The sequence below is a fragment of the Polypterus senegalus genome, chromosome 4, assembly GCF_016835505.1.
Source record: "Polypterus senegalus isolate Bchr_013 chromosome 4, ASM1683550v1, whole genome shotgun sequence".
NCBI classification, from domain to species: domain Eukaryota; kingdom Metazoa; phylum Chordata; class Cladistia; order Polypteriformes; family Polypteridae; genus Polypterus; species Polypterus senegalus.
Genome location: NC_053157.1, coordinates 244607134 through 244623770, shown reverse-complemented (window position 1 = coordinate 244623770; position 16637 = coordinate 244607134). Strand labels below are relative to the sequence as shown.

The 16637-nt window shown below is 43.6% G+C and overlaps 2 protein-coding genes across 4 annotated transcripts in view; one reads left to right on the top strand and one right to left on the bottom strand.

Moving 5' to 3' along the window:
- Nucleotides 1-16637, bottom strand: part of LOC120528357 (zinc finger protein 184-like) — a 700371-nt gene that overhangs the window by 36429 nt on the left and 647305 nt on the right. The window lies entirely within an intron of this gene.
- LOC120528979 (tripartite motif-containing protein 16-like) overlaps nucleotides 1-16637 on the top strand; it is a 36066-nt gene that overhangs the window by 6165 nt on the left and 13264 nt on the right. Inside the window, 4 exon segments of the mRNA XM_039753045.1 lie at nucleotides 1386-1481; nucleotides 10775-11008; nucleotides 12695-12854; nucleotides 15390-15455. Coding sequence (XP_039608979.1) covers nucleotides 1386-1481; nucleotides 10775-11008; nucleotides 12695-12854; nucleotides 15390-15455 — 556 coding nt within the window.

The following is a 16637-nucleotide window of genomic DNA, read 5'->3' as shown; positions in this document are numbered from 1 at the left end:
ATTTTTGTTCACTTTCACTCTCATTTGAGGTTTTCACTCTTTTGTAGCTTACTGTTTTTATAATCTTTTAATTTATTAGTCTTATGTTTTGGTTTCCATTTCTCTAGTTTGATTCTATATTTGTTTTTTGTATTAGTATATATATTTTTTACTTTATTGACTTTCATATTAATATTCACCCCAGTTTATCCCTTAGTCTTATTAATATCACTGCCTGTTTCTCATTATGAGTTTGTAAACCTCGACTTCTAAAACTCCTTGTTAAACGTCCATGACGGACTTCCTTGTTTGCCTTCCAATAACATCAGTGGATCCCATGCCAGGGGTGCAGCTGCCATCTGCTGTAAAAATCCCCCTGATGCCCCTTAGCCCTGTGCCCCTCCATCTTAAACCCAATTTGAACCTCATGTTAAACTCTCTGATCTCTCCAGTCCTCCCAGTAGTGTCTTGTGTCACAGACAGCACTTCTGATAAGACCACCGGGTGTCTTCTACTCCTAATCTTAGCTCCTCCATTTTCACTCTTGTCTTACACAATTACCAGCCTGCTGTTACTTTGGTCACTTACTGTGACGTTGACAATGACAACTGGATCTATGCCTCACTGTAAAATAGCCAAGCCACATGCCCTCCAAGCCATAAAGCAGCCCACTGTGTGTGACTCGTTTGCTCTTCTTCATGTTTGAACTCTGAGTTAGTTAACTTTCACTTGTGTTATTATTTATTTCTCTGTTCTTCAGTTATAATGTTTTCTTTAAGTATTTCTATTAGTGACTCCTTTGATTTATTGTCAGATTTCTGTGAGCTCATTAAACTCCTCTTCAGATTTCACTTTTTACTGAACTCCTCAGACTCACTCGTGTCTTCTCGGCCTCAGTTTTCTCACTTGACTCCATAAAATGACCAAACACTTCACAAAGTTCTCACAAGTCTCAACTCCACAATGGCCTTGTTGGTCCTACAATTGCAGTCCTTAGCCATCCGAGGTCTCCTGGGTTTGCAGGTTTCTTCAGTTTTTATGTGTGAAGCTCTGATCTCCTGGTTGTCGATGTGATGTCCTCTAAATCAAGGTCTGACTCGTACACCAGTGAGCCTTTAGACTGTCTCCTTTATTTGTAGCTCTCTTCAAGCCCAAACTCCATCTTGAATTGAACTGTTAAATTAAACCTTTATTTGAATGTTTGTGTCATATTTGTTTCATTAAATCTCTGAGTGTCACCTACTGTGTCAATATGAAGACAAGTGTGACAGAAACAGTAAGTTGTACCATGGAATGTGAAACAAATGTGTTGTACAAATTTAAACACTCAAAATTACACCACAAGCTTAGAAAGTGGAAGAGAATTCTGATAAGACCCTCATGTGTCCTCTTGTGTGTCCAAACAGAAACAGCTGGGGGCGACACTGAGTGAAATTAGGAGGAGACTTGAAGACAAAGAGAAGAAACTGAGGGAGACGAGGAAGACAGCAGAAGAGATGAAGGTGAGTAGAATTAAGATGACACTTCATATCAAAGAGAGGATAAAAAAATAAAAGGGTTGTGAGAGTTTGTGGTGATGACGTGTGAGGACAGGGAGATGGAGAAGGAGAGATGATTTTTTATTGTGTCCTTCATGGCGTTTCACTGCTGGCAGCATTTCATGTTTTAGTCATTAGAAATTCAGACCACAAGACCCTCATGTCCTCAGGTTTCTCATTCCTCCACTAAAGGTGACTTCACTCCCTCTAACAATAACTCATAATGAAGGTTGGCACTGATGTTCTGAGTTGGATCAGTCGACACAACATTCCCTAATGGACTTTCTCTGTTCATTCTGATATGTCACAGCTTTATTGGACTCCATAAGTGAAGGTGTTAGGCTGCTGGACTGAGTACCGATAATGCGCACCTCCACCTGTTTACATGCTGATCTGCTGAAATGGGCCGATTGCTGCCACTCACCTTCCTAAACTAATACAAGGACAGGCCAATGTCAGACCCTGAGGAGTCCTGCTGTACATTTACAGTATCTATTGATAGATAGATACTTTATTAATCCCAAGGGGAAATTCACATAATCCAGCAGCAGTATACTGATACAAAAAACAATATTACATTAAAGAGTAATAAAAATGCATGTAAAAACAGACAATAACTTTGAGTAATGTTAGCATTTACTCCCCCGGGTGGAATTGAAGAGTCGCATAGTGTGGGGGAGGAACGATCTCCTCAGTCTGTCACTGAAGCTATTCCTCTGCCTGGAGATGACACTGTTCAGTGGATGCAGTGGATTATTCATGATTAACAGGAGTTTGCTTACTGCCCGTCGCTCTGCTACAGATGTTAAACTGTCCAGCTTTATTCCTACAATAGAGCCTTCCTTCCTCACAAGTTTGTCCAGGCGTGAGACGTCTTCTTTATGCTGCCTCCTCAGCACACCACCACGTAGAATAGGGCACTCACCACAACCGTCTGGAAGAACATCTGCAGCATCTTATTGCAGATGTTGAAGGACGCCAATCTAAGGAAGTATAGTCGGCTCTGACCTTTCTTACACAGAGCATCAGTATTGGCAGATCAGTGCAATTTATCATCCAGCTGCACTCCCAGGTATTTATAGGTCTGTACCCTCTGCACACAGTCTCCTCTGATGCTCACGGGATCCATGAGGGGCCTGGGCCTCCTATAATCCACCACCATTTCCTTGGTTTTGCTGGTGTTCAGGTGTAAGTGGTTTGAGTCGCACCATTTAACAAAGTCTTTGATTAGATTCCTGTAGTCCTCCTCCTGCCCACTCCTGATGCAGCCCACAATAGCAGTAGTATAATCGTATTAGAAGTCTGATGTTTATAGGCTGAACAGGACTGGAGAAAGTACAGTCCCCTGCGGTGCTCCTGTGTAACTGACCACAATGTCAGACCTGCAGTTCCCGAGATGCACATACTGTGGTCTGTCTGTAAGATAGTCCACGATCCATGCCACCAGGTATGAATCTTCTCCCATATCTGTCCGCTTCTCTCTAAGGAGCAGAGGTTGGATGGTGTTGAAGGCGCTAGAGAAGTCCAGAAACATAATTCTAACCGCACCACTGCCTCTGTCCAAGTGGAGAGGGATCGGTGTAGCATGTAGATGATGGCATCCTCCACTCCCACCTTCTCCTGGTATGTGAACTGCAGAGGGTCGAGGGCATGGCGGACCTGTGGCCTCAGGTGATGAAGCAGCAGCCGCTCCATGGTCTTCATCACAGCAACAGGCCGGAAGTCGTTCAGCTCACTAGTACGTGATACCTTTGGGACTGGGGTGATACAAAATGTTTTCCAAAACCTTGGGACTCTCCCCTGTTTCAGGCTCAGGTTGAAGATGCGCTGTAGAGGACTCCCCAGTTCCAACGCACAGGCCATCGGCAGTCGTGGCGATACTCCATCTGGACCTGCTACTTTGTTGGCACGAAGTCTCCTCAGCTCTCTGCTCACCTGCGCTGCTGTAATTGTGGGTTGGGATTTCTCTCCTGCTCGGCGCCTCTCACCGGGGGCAACTCCAGAGTGGTAGAGAGTCCAGCCCCTCTCAAGGAGATTGGTTCCAGAGTCCAAGCTGTGCGTCGAGGTGAGTCCGACTATATCTAGCCGGAACCTCTCGACCTCACGCACTAGCTCAGGCTCCTTCCCCTTCAGAGAGGTGACATTCCATGTCCCAAGAGCCAGTTTCTGTAGCCGAGGATCAGACCGCCAAGGTCCCGCCTTGGCCACCACCCAACTCACACTGCACCCAACCTCCTTGGCCCCTCCCATAGGTGGTGAGCCCATGGGGAGGAGGACCCACGTTACCTCTTCGGGCTGTGCCCGCCGAGCCCCATGGGTGCAGGCCCGGCCACCATGCGCTCGCCATCGAGCCTTAACTCCAGGCCTGGCTCCAGAAGGGGGCCCCGGTGACCCGCGTCCGGGCAAGGGAAAACGTCGTCCAAGGTTTTTATTCTTCATCAGAGGTTTGTTGAACCGTTCTTCGTCTCATCCCTCACCTAGGACCAGTTTGCCTTGGGTGGCCCTACCAGGGGCATAAAGCCCCGGACAACATAGCTCCTAGGATCATTGGGACACGCAAACCCCTCCACCACGATAAGGTGACGGTTCAAGGAGGGGCTGGACTGTACCACTCTGGAATTGCCCCCGGTGAGAGGCGCCGAGCAGGTGTGGGCATACTTATTGCCCCCCGACTCGGAGCCTGTGCATTGGGGTTTACCCCGTGGACGAGGGTGGCCTCCCTCCGCCGGGTGGGGAAGGGTCCTGACTGTTGTTTGTGCGTATGCGAACAGCAGTTTGGAGTATCCACCCTTTTGGAGTCTCTGGAGGGTTGCTAGAGGGCATACCTTCTGGGATTCCCTCGCTTTGCTGGGAGACTTCAATGCTCACGCGGGCAATGACAGTGAGACCTGGAAGGGCGTGATTGGGAGGAATGGCCCCCCCGATCTGAACCCGAGCGGTGTTTTGTTATTGGACTTCTGTGCTCACGGATTGTCCATAACGAACACCATGTTCAAGCATAAGGGTGTTCATATGTGCACTTGGCACCAGGACACCCTAGGCCTCAGGTCGATGATCGACTTTGTGGTCGTGTCGTCGGACTTGCGGCCATATGTCTTGGACACTCGGGTGAAGAGAGGGGCGGAGCTGTCAACTGATCACCACCTGGTGGTGAGTTGGCTTCGATGGTGGGGGAAGATGCCGGTCAGACCTGGTAGGCCCAAACGTGTTGTGAGGGTCTGCTGGGAACGGCTGGCAGAGTCCCCTGTCAGAAGTAGCTTCAACTCCCACCTCCGCAGAACTTCAACCACGCCCCGAGGGAGGTGGGGACATTGAGTCCAATGGGCCATGTTCCGTGCCTCTATTGTTGAGGCGGCTGACCGGAGCTGTGGCCGCAAGGTGGTCGGTGCCTGTCGTGGCGGCAATCCCCAACCCGTTGGTGGACACCGCGTGAGGGATGCCGTCAAGCTGAAGAAGGAGTCCTATAGGACTTTTTGTCCTGTGGGTCTCTGGAGGCAGCTGATAGGTACCGCAGGCCAAGCGAACGCGGCTTGGTTGTTGCTGAGGCAAAACTTCGGGCATGGGAGGAGTTTGGAGAGGCCATGGAGAACGACTTTCGACGCTTCGAGGAGATTCTGGTCCACCGTCCGCGCCTCAGGAGGGGAAGCAGTGCAGTGTCAACACCGTATATGGTGGGGATGGTGCGCTGCTGACCTCACTGACGCTAGGGTCGGTGGGAGGAGTACTTGAAGACCTCCTCAATCCCACTAACATGCCTTCCACGAGGAAGCAGAGCCTGGGGACTCTGAGGTGGGCTCTCCCATCTCTGGGACTGAAGTCACCGAGGTGGTCAAAAAACTCCTTGGTGGCAGGGCCCCGGGTGGATGAGATCGCCCGAGTTCCTTAAGGCTCTGGATGTTGTAGGACTGTCTTGGTTGACACGCCTCTGCAACATCGCATGGACATCGGGACAGTGCCTCTGGATTGGCAGACCGGGGTGGTGGTCCCCTCTTTAAAAGGGGACCGGAGGGTGTGTTCCAACTATAGAGGGATCACACTCCTCAGCCTCCCTGGAAAAGTCTATTCGGGGTTCTGGAGAGGAGGGTCCGTCGGATAGTCAACCTCGGATTCAGGAGGAACAGTGTGGTTTTCGGTCCTGGTCGTGAACAGTGGACCAGCTCTTCACCCTTAGCAGAGTCCTGAGGGTGCATGGGAGTTTGCCCACCGTCTACATGTGTTTTGTGGACTTGGAAAAGGCATTCGACCGTGTCCCTCGGGAATCCTGTGGGGGTGCTCGGGAGTATGGGGTACGGACCCCTGATAAGAGCTGTTCGGTCTCTGTACAACGGTGTCAGAGCTTGGTCCGCATTGCCGCAGTAAGTCGAGCCCGCTTCCAGTGAGAGTTGGACTCCGCCAGGGCTGCCCTTTGTCACCATTCTGTTCATAACTTTTATGGACAGAATTTCTAGGCGCAGCCAGGGTGTTGAAGGGGTCGGTTTGGTGGACTCAGGATTGGGTCACTGCTTTTGCAGATGATGTTGTCCTGTTTGCTTCATCAGGCCGTGATCTTCAGCTCTCTGGATCGGTTCGCAGCTGAGTGTGAAGCGGCTGGGATGAGAATCAGCACCTCCAAATCCGAGAGCATGGTCCTCCGCTGGAAAAGGGTGGAGTGCCCTCTCAGGGTTGGGGGAGAGATCCTGCCCCAAGTGGAGGAGTTCAAGTATCTCGGGGTCTTGTTCACGAGTGAGGGAAGAATGGAGCGTGAGATCGACAGGCGGATCGGTGCGGCATCCGCAGTGATGCGGCTCTGCATCGGTCTGTCGTGGTGAAAAGGAGCTGAGCCGTAAGGCAAAGCTCTCAATTTACCAGTCGATCTACGCTCCTACCCTCACCTATGGTCATGAGCTATGGGTAGTGACCAAAAGAACGAGATCGCGAATACAAGCGGCTGAAATGAGTTTCCTCCGCAGGGTGTCTGGGCTTTCCCTTAAAGATAGGGTGAGAAGCTCAGTCATCCGGGAGGGGCTCAGAGTAGAGCCGCTGCTCCTCCGCATCGAGAGGAGTCAGATGAGGTGGCTCGGCATCTGATCAGGATGCCTCCTGGACGCCTCCCTGGTGAGGTGTTCCGGGCACGTCCAACCGGGAGGAGGCCCCGGGGAAGACCCAGGACACGCTGGAGGGACTATGTCTCCGGCTGGCCTGGGAACGCCTTTGGGATTCTCCCGAAGAGCTGGAAGAAGTGGCCGGGGAGGGAAGTCTGGGCCTCTCTGCTTAAGCTGCTGCCCCCGCGACCCGACCTTGGATAAGCGGAAGAGGATGGATGGATGGATGGATGGATTTCTCTCCTATGCTGGTATCAACAGAAGGATGGTTGGAGGATGCAGTACTCCGAGGTGAGAGTGGGTTATGGTGGTCAAACCTGTTAAAGAAGTTGTTCATCTGGTTTGCTCTCCTCACGTCTGTCTCTGGTGGCACCCCACTTTGAGCTGCATCCAGTGATAATCTTCCTCCCATACTTCCTTCATACTGTTATTCTGCAATTTCTGCTCCACCTTTCTCCTGTACTGCCCCTTCGCTGGACTCGGAGTTTCTTCTGCACGCGCTTGAGCTCATGCTGATCACCGCCTTTAAAAGCTCTTTTCTTCTGGTTCAAAAGGCCCTTGATGTCACTTGTAATCCATGGCTTGTTGTTAGCATAGATGTTAACATATTGATATCATCAGCTCTAAACCGTCAAATGAATGTGTACAGTATGTGTCAAAAAGACAGTTATAAGGCAATTTCACAAAAGAAGGAAAGAATAAACAATTATAAAAGAAAGAAACAAAGATGAAAATGACAATGACATTCAACACACAATAACCGCCATACATGTGAATAAAAATATACAGAGTGAAATACACACCTCAGGCCCTTCAGAATTTCACACAATACTCCACAGTTCAAGTTGTCTGATTATAATGTGGAAATGAATTGTAGAAAGTGGCCAGTGAAAGAATCTGAAAATTAAAATGTAAAATGTTTTCCCAATCAGTCCTGAGACATTAAAATAAAAGATCTGCAGTGAGCTCACCGAGTCTGCTAGTTAAATTTAAATTCTAGATTCATGTCCCTGGAGACGATCGCAGACCTTCACCTATTTACACAGCTCTTCAAAGACGGAGTTCCTTTTCACAGATGCTGCTCTGTTTTATCTTTTTCCTCCAATTATTGTTCTCTTCTCCTTTCATATAATTGTGTGATTTATGCAAATTCCTATTACAACCAGCTGTCCAGCCTTCAGGTGTTCTGCACTGTCAATTACTTGTCTATTCCTAAAACAGGATGTATGGACTATCTTCATACCCACACAAGGAAACCAGACAGACAAGCTGCAACCACACAACATTTACTATGCAGCAGAGCTACAATTTAACCATTTGTATTTTATGACAAAGGATAGTAAGGTGGTGCGGTGGTCTCTTTTGTTGCCTTCCAGATCACCATTCATGGTCCATAAGGTGTTTACCACTACTGGTATCTCCTATTCCTCTCCCACATCCTCTCGTCAGGTTGGTTAATTGGCAGTGACTGTAATTTGCCCCATTAGGATTTCCACTGTGGATTTCTTTGTGACCTGGACACACATTTGACTGGCACACTGTCCAGAATTGCTTCCTGTTTCATGCCCAGTTCTTCCAGGATCCATTTATAAGAATGTTCTCATTGGCAGAACAAGAACTCTTCACACACACTTCTGTGCCTGGACAGGCTAAACTTTTACAATCTGATTTATTTAGGATAAACTTCTATTATACACCCAGCACCATCTGGTATACTAAAATACCAACCACAGCAGAATCAGACAACTGGGGTGCATCCTTCTGTTCAAAGAAATTGGGTGGGATATAACTTGTCACTCAAAATGTGCAGTTCAGAAAAGACACAGAAGTGACAGTCAAGGAAGAACAAGTGACTGAACGTGAGCCCTCCTTCCAGACTGACCTCCATACTGGTTTACGCTTTTCTAGTTGTATTATAGAATTCCAGCACATTATTGAAACATGATGTCCTCCATCTAAACCCACACTGACTGCTCATTGGCACTCCTCACGTAGATCTGTGTTGGTCAATCTTTTCCTGATAATTGCTATCATTAATTTATTTGTGACACGTATTAAGCTTACATTATTGCCCTTCCAGTTAAAATATAACCCATCCCAACTTCTTCCCACACAAACATTTTACGAGTGTATTAAGCCATCTAATCTTCCTAATCTCACATGGACTGGTGTGGTGCAGGTAGACGTCCTGAGATGACCACTTTGTCAGTTCTGCTCCTCAGCTTTACACTCAACTCTTAAATCTGTACTGCAGAACTGGCAGTCTGTCCCACCTATTTTGATTATTCTGTGACACCTGGACAAGCTTGATGATGACACCTGGATCATCCACTGCTCTGGTAGCCATCCATAGAAGTTTTCTACCTGTGACCCAGAGGGCATCACAGCATGTGAGACTCTGTATCTGGAGCTAAACTTCATCTCAATTTCCATAATACCTTAATCCCTGACTATGACTACTTTTAGAGCTCTTCATCCCTGCCTACTGTCTCAAAGATATCTGAGTCGCTGTGCAGCTCTGAAAGGTCCTGAAAACAGCTGAACACCTCCAGCTTTGGGGTTGATGATCTTGGACAGTGTGCACATCATACCCTTCACTTACATCCTTATATCACAAATCTGCTCAACCCTCTATTCTGTCCAATTCCCTCTGTATATTCCAGACTATCTGCTAATCCACCTCTTCTGGTATCATCTGCAAACTTAATCAGCTTGTTACTTAAATTCATATCCAAATCATTTATATATAATAAAAATTGCAGTGTCCATAGCACTGATCCCTGCTGGTCTCCTCTCTTAACATCTGCCAATTCTGATGAGGTTCATCACACCATCACCCTCTGCTTTCTGTGTCTGAGCCAATTCTGCACCCATCTAGAAACATCTCCCTGAACTGCCACATCTTTTATTTTGATGCCCAACTTCTCATGTGGCACCTTTCCTGCTTTCTGAAAGTCCAAATAAATATCATCATCTGCTCCACTTTGATCGTAGCCTTTTTTTTGCTTCCTCATAGAATTCCACCATGTTAGTAAAACACAACCTCCCTCTTCTGAGTCCATGCTGAGTGCTCTTGCTATGTGCTGCTCAATCGTATCCTTAATAATTCCTTCCACTAATTTTCTTGTGATGCACATTCTGCTTACTGGCCTATCTTTGGTTGGATTTGCCTGGTAACCCTCTTTATATAATGAGATAATATTTGCCATTTTCCAGTCCTTCGTAATTCCCAAGTATGTTCACTGTCTGTGTTTTTTAATTCCCCTTTACTATGCCTGATGCACTTCACCTCCTCTTTGTCTGATCTTTTACTACTGAAATATTGAAAGAATCTCTTAGGGTCATCTTTTGCCTTATCTGCTCTTTTCCGCTTTAAATGCCTTTTAGCCTCCCTAATATCCTTCTTACTGGTTGCCCTCATGTTCTCATACGCTTTACAATTCTCTTTGGATTTTTTAGTCTTCTATGCCTTTTTCATCCTTTTTCCTTTGTAGCTTCTTTTTTAACTCTTTATTAAGCCACTGTGGAGTTTTGTTACATTTTCTATGAATTCCAAATTTAGGTCTGTATCTGTCCTGCATTACATGTAAAACATTTTTAAACCTGTTCTACTGCTCCTTGACTGTCTCCACACTTAAAAGCTTATCCCAGTTTATTCTCTTTAGACTTTGCTGTGTCTGCTCAAACTTTGCCCTAATGAAGTTAAACTTGACAGTTTTAGTCTTTTCACGATTGCACTATATATATTTTATTTTCACACAATTACCTCACAATAGACCAGCTTTTCTCAACAATAGCCTTTCTTCTTCTTCTCCCATCCTTTCATTCTCCACTCCAGGTTAACATTGTCCTGATCCACTGTCAATCCCAGATTGACCAGGAGAGGCTCTTTTTAAAGACCAACCTGAGTAATACTAGCAGGGTCCTCACATGACAATAGTGCTGTACCCTAGTAGCTTGTGCCAATGGTTCCCATAGATCCTACAGAGCTGCTTATTAAGACTGCATACAGACCTACAAGTGCCTTAAGAAGATGTTGTTACCCAGGGGAATACTCGTACCACCCTTCTTATAATTCAAACTCTCCTCTACAACATCAAAATACTAACAAAAGTGTCTTGTGACTTTTATTTTTAATTAGGCGACTCAATTGAATATTTTTCTCCTATCCAACAGCTTTCTGTGGAAAGAGTGATGAGGGAACACGAGAAGAGCTTCACTGATCTGATTCATTGCATTGAGGAAGCCCACAAGAAATTGACAGAGAGGATAAGAGAACAGGAAAAGAGAGAAATGGAGAAGGCTGAAGGAGTCATGGAGCAACTGGAGAAGGAGATTGAGGAGCTGAAGAGGAGAGAAGCTGAGCTGAAGGAACTTTCAGAGACCAAGGACCACATCCACTTCCTGCAGGTGAGAGCGACACTTCACAGGGAGTCTGATCATACTGGGGTGTGTGGGACCTGAGAAACTTCAAAATCAAGAGATCTGAGGAGTTTTTACAAATGGCAAGAACTGACCACTCAGTGCAATTTAATATGTGCCTAATATTTCCACAGTTTATGCAAAACTCTGAAAGTTCCTGCCTTCATGTATAAGATAGGGAGGTAAATCTACAGATGTTTTTTTGAGGAAGAAAATTTATATGAAATATATTCTTGGTATGAGTCATTTTAAATGACATCACCTGGTAAAAGAAGACACCAACTCCTTCATATCTTTAAACACTCCTGTCATGTCACCTCCTCATGTCTCTGTCCTTTAACTGATCACATTCAAATCCTTCAGCATTTCCTCACAGCTCAAACCCCACAGTCCAGTCTGGTCTTTCTTCTTCTTCTCATCTTTCTTTTGTGCTGTTGTGTCATTTCTCTAACACACAATATTCCTGATGTGGTCGCACAAGTGTGTTCTACAGGGCAGTTTACAGAATTGTGATGAGCACACAAAAGGCTTCCAAGTCTTTCTGACAAGTCACACACTTTCTAGTTGCAGACCTTCTAAGGCAAAATTATACTGAAGATTGTGTGTGTATATCTTTGTATTTAATTTAATTGACAAATTTCCTTCTTGTGACAAATATACCATCTATCTATGTATCTATTATAAGGGACGGCCAGCAGCTCAACCCATGCGGGGTGCCCGTAGAAGGGAAGGATGGGAGAAGGCAACTACTTTTAGACACTGCCTCCTCCACGACTAATACATGGGGACTTCCCTGCAAAATAGCAGTGCCCTGGATTCCCGCAGGGCACTATGGGACTTGGAGTTCAGCTTTACAGACCTGCTGGGTACTGTGGATGGCACCAGGAGATGCTGCAGGAGGACCTGGGGAGTTTTGCTCTCCTCATAGCCTGGACATACTAGTGAGTCATGAGGACAGACATCCAGAAATACTTCTGGGCTAAAGAAAATTCAAGTTCTTCATTTGACCTGGAAGTGCTGGCAAGTCACGTGGACGAAAGGAGAGAAGCACTTTCAGGTTGGGCACTATTTAAAGGACTATAGTGAACCCAGCCAGCAAGCAAGCCAGAGTCGGGTGGAGGTGGACAAAGCTTGCTTGGAGGTGTGGAGGAGATGAGAATTGTAATTATTGTGTTATGGTGACTGTTGTGCTTAGGGAGCACTGTGCAAAAAGAAAGCAATTAAAAATACTTCTTGGCATTTTTACCTGGTGTCCTGAGCATTAGTCTGTTGGGTTTAAAGGGGCAACAGTGACCCCTAGCGTCCACTCTATCTCTCTATCTGTCTGTCTGTCTATCTCTCTTGTCTATCACTCTATCAAAGAGCCCGTTGCTTTGTTTTGTCTGCTAAGTAAATTTTGCCCCTGCCTGTCCGTTGCCCCCTTAGTCCACTTATCTACAGTCTGATAAGTCACCTCTTGGACTTCTGTTCTAAAAGCTTTTTGAAAATCAAGGCTGATGACATTTTTTGGTCCATCACGTGAAACATTCTAAATAACCAATGAATGTATGATAAGTATTCTCTCTATCTAAACCCAGGATGATTGCCTACCACACTGATGTTTAGTTAAGAGGAGGTCCATCTTATTAATGTTACTTTTTATTTCTCTTTGTTCCCTCTTCTCTCCTACTGCAGACTTTCTCAACTTGCTGTGTCCTTCCTGCTGATGGAGACTCGCTCAGCTTTACTGTCACGATTGAGTTTTCTTCTGAGGACCTGCTAAAGCACCTGTCAGGTCTGAAAAAGAGTCTGGAGAAGATCAGCCAGCAGGACATCCTGACAAGGACTCGACCAGGTACTGTGACTGTTCATGTTTTGTTAAAGTCCATTAGGTGGACCAGAACGAAAACAGAAGGGACACTGACTTGCATGAAGTAGGCCTGCTCTTTTACATTTATCTCTAAGCCTTTACTGTTAAGAATTTTTTCTAATGTCCCTTACTGTAACTAGCTGAGTGATATCACACTATTTTAAACTGAGTAACTGAATGTTTAATGTAAATATTATTAGTGTAGTGAAACACCAGTTTTTTAAACAGTGTTAATGGTACGTCTATCTGTTTTGATCGTGTTGTACATTTATGAACCCCTTTGCACCGGACATGCCAGTCCTTACATTCCTCTTTCTTTGTGTTTCTTGTTTGGTGAAAAAGATAAGCAAATTAGAGGAGTGCATTAGAACCCTGACCACTTCAGGACCACCTGAACGCTCAACTGAGTGCACGTAACAAGTTCACAGGTGACACACATTAACATACTTTACAAATTATAAACTATATAATATTTACATATCATGCTACTGGGTTTTTAAACAAATCTGTAAGCTAAAGCAGTTCTGCACTGATGAACATAAATTGAACCTAACAATGTCTGTCCATGAACAGAACTGCTGAGCTGTGGCCAACTGACAACACAGGAGAGGAAAACAGAAAGTGAGGTGACGAGGGTTAACAGGTCAGACATGTGTGCGCCCAACTGCACCCGCACTGTTTACTACCTGAAAGAAAGTCTGAGATCCAATGGTGGATTAGACTGGGCAGGCTAAACTCAGTCAGTTTCTTATCATGGAGCTCTGAGATGTTGGTATCTAAAGCAGAGTTCAAGTCCACAGAGAAGACCCTCACATGTGTCTGTGGCTCATCAAAATGGTAGTAAATAAAACTCACTGCATCATCCACACACTGGTCGGCTCAGTTTGCAGACTTGATCTGCATGTTTTGTTGCTTTATTTTATCTGCATTACATTTATAATTAGTGTTTAAGAGTTTAACATTATAAAATTACATCTTAAATAGGAATGTCAGCATTAATGTGTTAACACTCGAGCTTAATTTAAAAGCCTTGATCCATTAAACTAACGTAAAGTTATCGTGAGATTCTAGAATGTACCGTCTCGTTCCTTCTCTGGTCACTCCTTTGTCATCTGAACTGCACTGATCTGCTCTGCTGCTCTTATCTCATCTTATCTCATGCAGTCTGCTGCAATGTTCTGAACTGAACTTTACCTTATATGCTATATACAAATGTTTTATCCCATACAAATCACAGTCAGGAGAATTGATCTCCTCAATTCTTGAGAGATTATGTCATTAATGTAACAATGGAATAGACACCTGTGATTATTTGCAAGGAGATCAGATCCTGAGATTTATTTCCTGAATTTGAATTGCTGCTTTTAGTGTTATTTTATGTAAGTGATCACTTCTTCAAAACATACATTAAAAAGGCTGAGAACGCTGTTGCGCCTAAAGCTGTAATGTAACAACAGTTGCCTCGATAACAAAGGGCCTTCTTTTACTAGACATTCATTCTAGAGCTCCTGCAACCGTAAGAATTCAAAATGAATACGACGAGTAATCAAAGAAGCAATTCAATGTTGTACCAATTAATTTCATTTATTTCATAAAATTTAAACAAAATATTAATAAATACAAAAATCAAAACTATTGGATTACAATCTGACAGTAGAATTAGGATGTTGTGACTCGGGTGGCTTATTATTTCATTTCAAAATCATTGTTTGCTCCTGTTCGATGCTGCATTGTGCATCTGCCTTTTTTCTTTTTCATATTGTGCACAAAAAGAAATCTACTGTGGAATTTGAAAATGTGAACAAACTTTTTTGCCTTAGCAACTGGTTTAGAAGGTTAAATAATGATGACAGTGGCCTTGAGCAATATTACAGACATGTCCAACATACTGTAGGTTGTTTGCCATAATTTTAACAATAAATGAAATTTCTGATATCCTCCGAGAATCATTTCCAGTATATCGTAATACTGACATTATATTTATACCTGATCTGATGATGTGGTTCATAGGATATAATAATAAACCAGAATCACTTTAGATTTAAGTGTCCATAATTATGCTGAACGTACCATTGAATTTACCTGTATAATTACAGAGTAACTAGGTGTTATTAATTTCTACTTACAGTAGTAATACAGTGTAACAATATAATTAGGTACTAAATTGTAATTGTTGTTCCACAGTTTTTCTAACGGGGTATGCACATAAATTGTGGAATTGCAATTAGTTAATTGCTTAACCACAGTATTACATAGTAAGCAGGAGGTAATAACACCTAGTTACTCTGTAATTATACAGGCGATTACGTGGTAAAATACAACATAATTATGGACACTTAATATAAAGTGATACCAATAAACCTTGTGAAATATGCACCGTAATGTGAGATTAGTCACGATTAATTTTGTAAATAAAGTTAAACTTATTCACAAATTAAAATATTCACAATTAAAAATATTAATCTACTGACAGCTCTAAACTTAACATTCTACATTCTTCTCTTTTCTTTGTATTTTCAGATCGTGAAGCTCCAATCTTTACCCTACAGCCTCCACAACCTCGGAGCAGAGAGGAGTTTTTACAATGTGAGTCTGTCAATTCATTGAATTTATCATCATTTCACTGTTAATATCTTAGGTCAGGTTTATGATATGAAAGTATAGCCAGCAGAAAGCATTATGTGAGTGTGGTGTCCTGTGACCTGGTGCATTATGGGATTTTGGGATCTGTTAGACTTGAGTCTCTGAAGTGTCAAGTGGACTCATGGGAAATCCTGCCAACTATGCCATATCATCCTCTACTTTGTCCTTTTTCTATTGTCTTATTTTTCTTCTTTGCACTTCCTGCTGTTTCCTCATTCTGTATTCCTGTATCACCTTTCCGATGTTTTTCTACATCAGTCATTCTCTTATATATAATAATAATATGATAATCCATTGCATTAAATGAAAGAAACACTATGTGCTTCATATAAAAAAACACAATGTCCACCACCATTAAGATATACATAAACAGTATATGGATATACGGATGCATTGACAAGCAATGGATTGAAAAAAAATCAAGAGTGGTCTCCCATAGACTTTCTCATATACTCTGATATGGGAATGGATATTTGAAGAATAAACCACAAGACAATAATTATATTTTTATATTATGTACAATAAAATACCTTCAACAACACATCAAATCAAATTAATAATATATTGAAAAGTTATTATAAAAGTAAAGTTCAATAAATAGGACTCTGCAGCTGCATGAAAAAAATAGAGTATTTGTTTAGTACCACTTCCAGTTGATGGATTTTGCCCATTTGCTCATCTATCAATCTCATTGCGTTTTTGAGATATCGTGTTTACACACACAGCCATAATTCTAAAAAATGGTATTTTTGGACTCAGGAAGGTCTAAAATCTCAAGGTTGAATTTTTTCATAATTACTATGCTTTCTCTATACTTTGTATACGAGAAAGTAAAAAAAAATCAAATTTACGTGAAACAAGTTAAAGCTGACAAAGTATTCAACATCCTCTATTCGTTTCTCCATAGAGCAGAAACTTTATTAATTTATTCATGACTTAATAAATTGTAGGAATTAAATCAAATGAAGATGGCATTAAAAATTTTGTGGAAGCCATTAGATGTTAAAAGACAGCATTGAATATGCATCAGTCCACTATGAGAATCACAGGGGTCTTCAGTCACTCAGCCCTCGCAAAGCTTTGCTGAGTCATTGTGTGCATCACACTGGACGTATTGATAAGCCA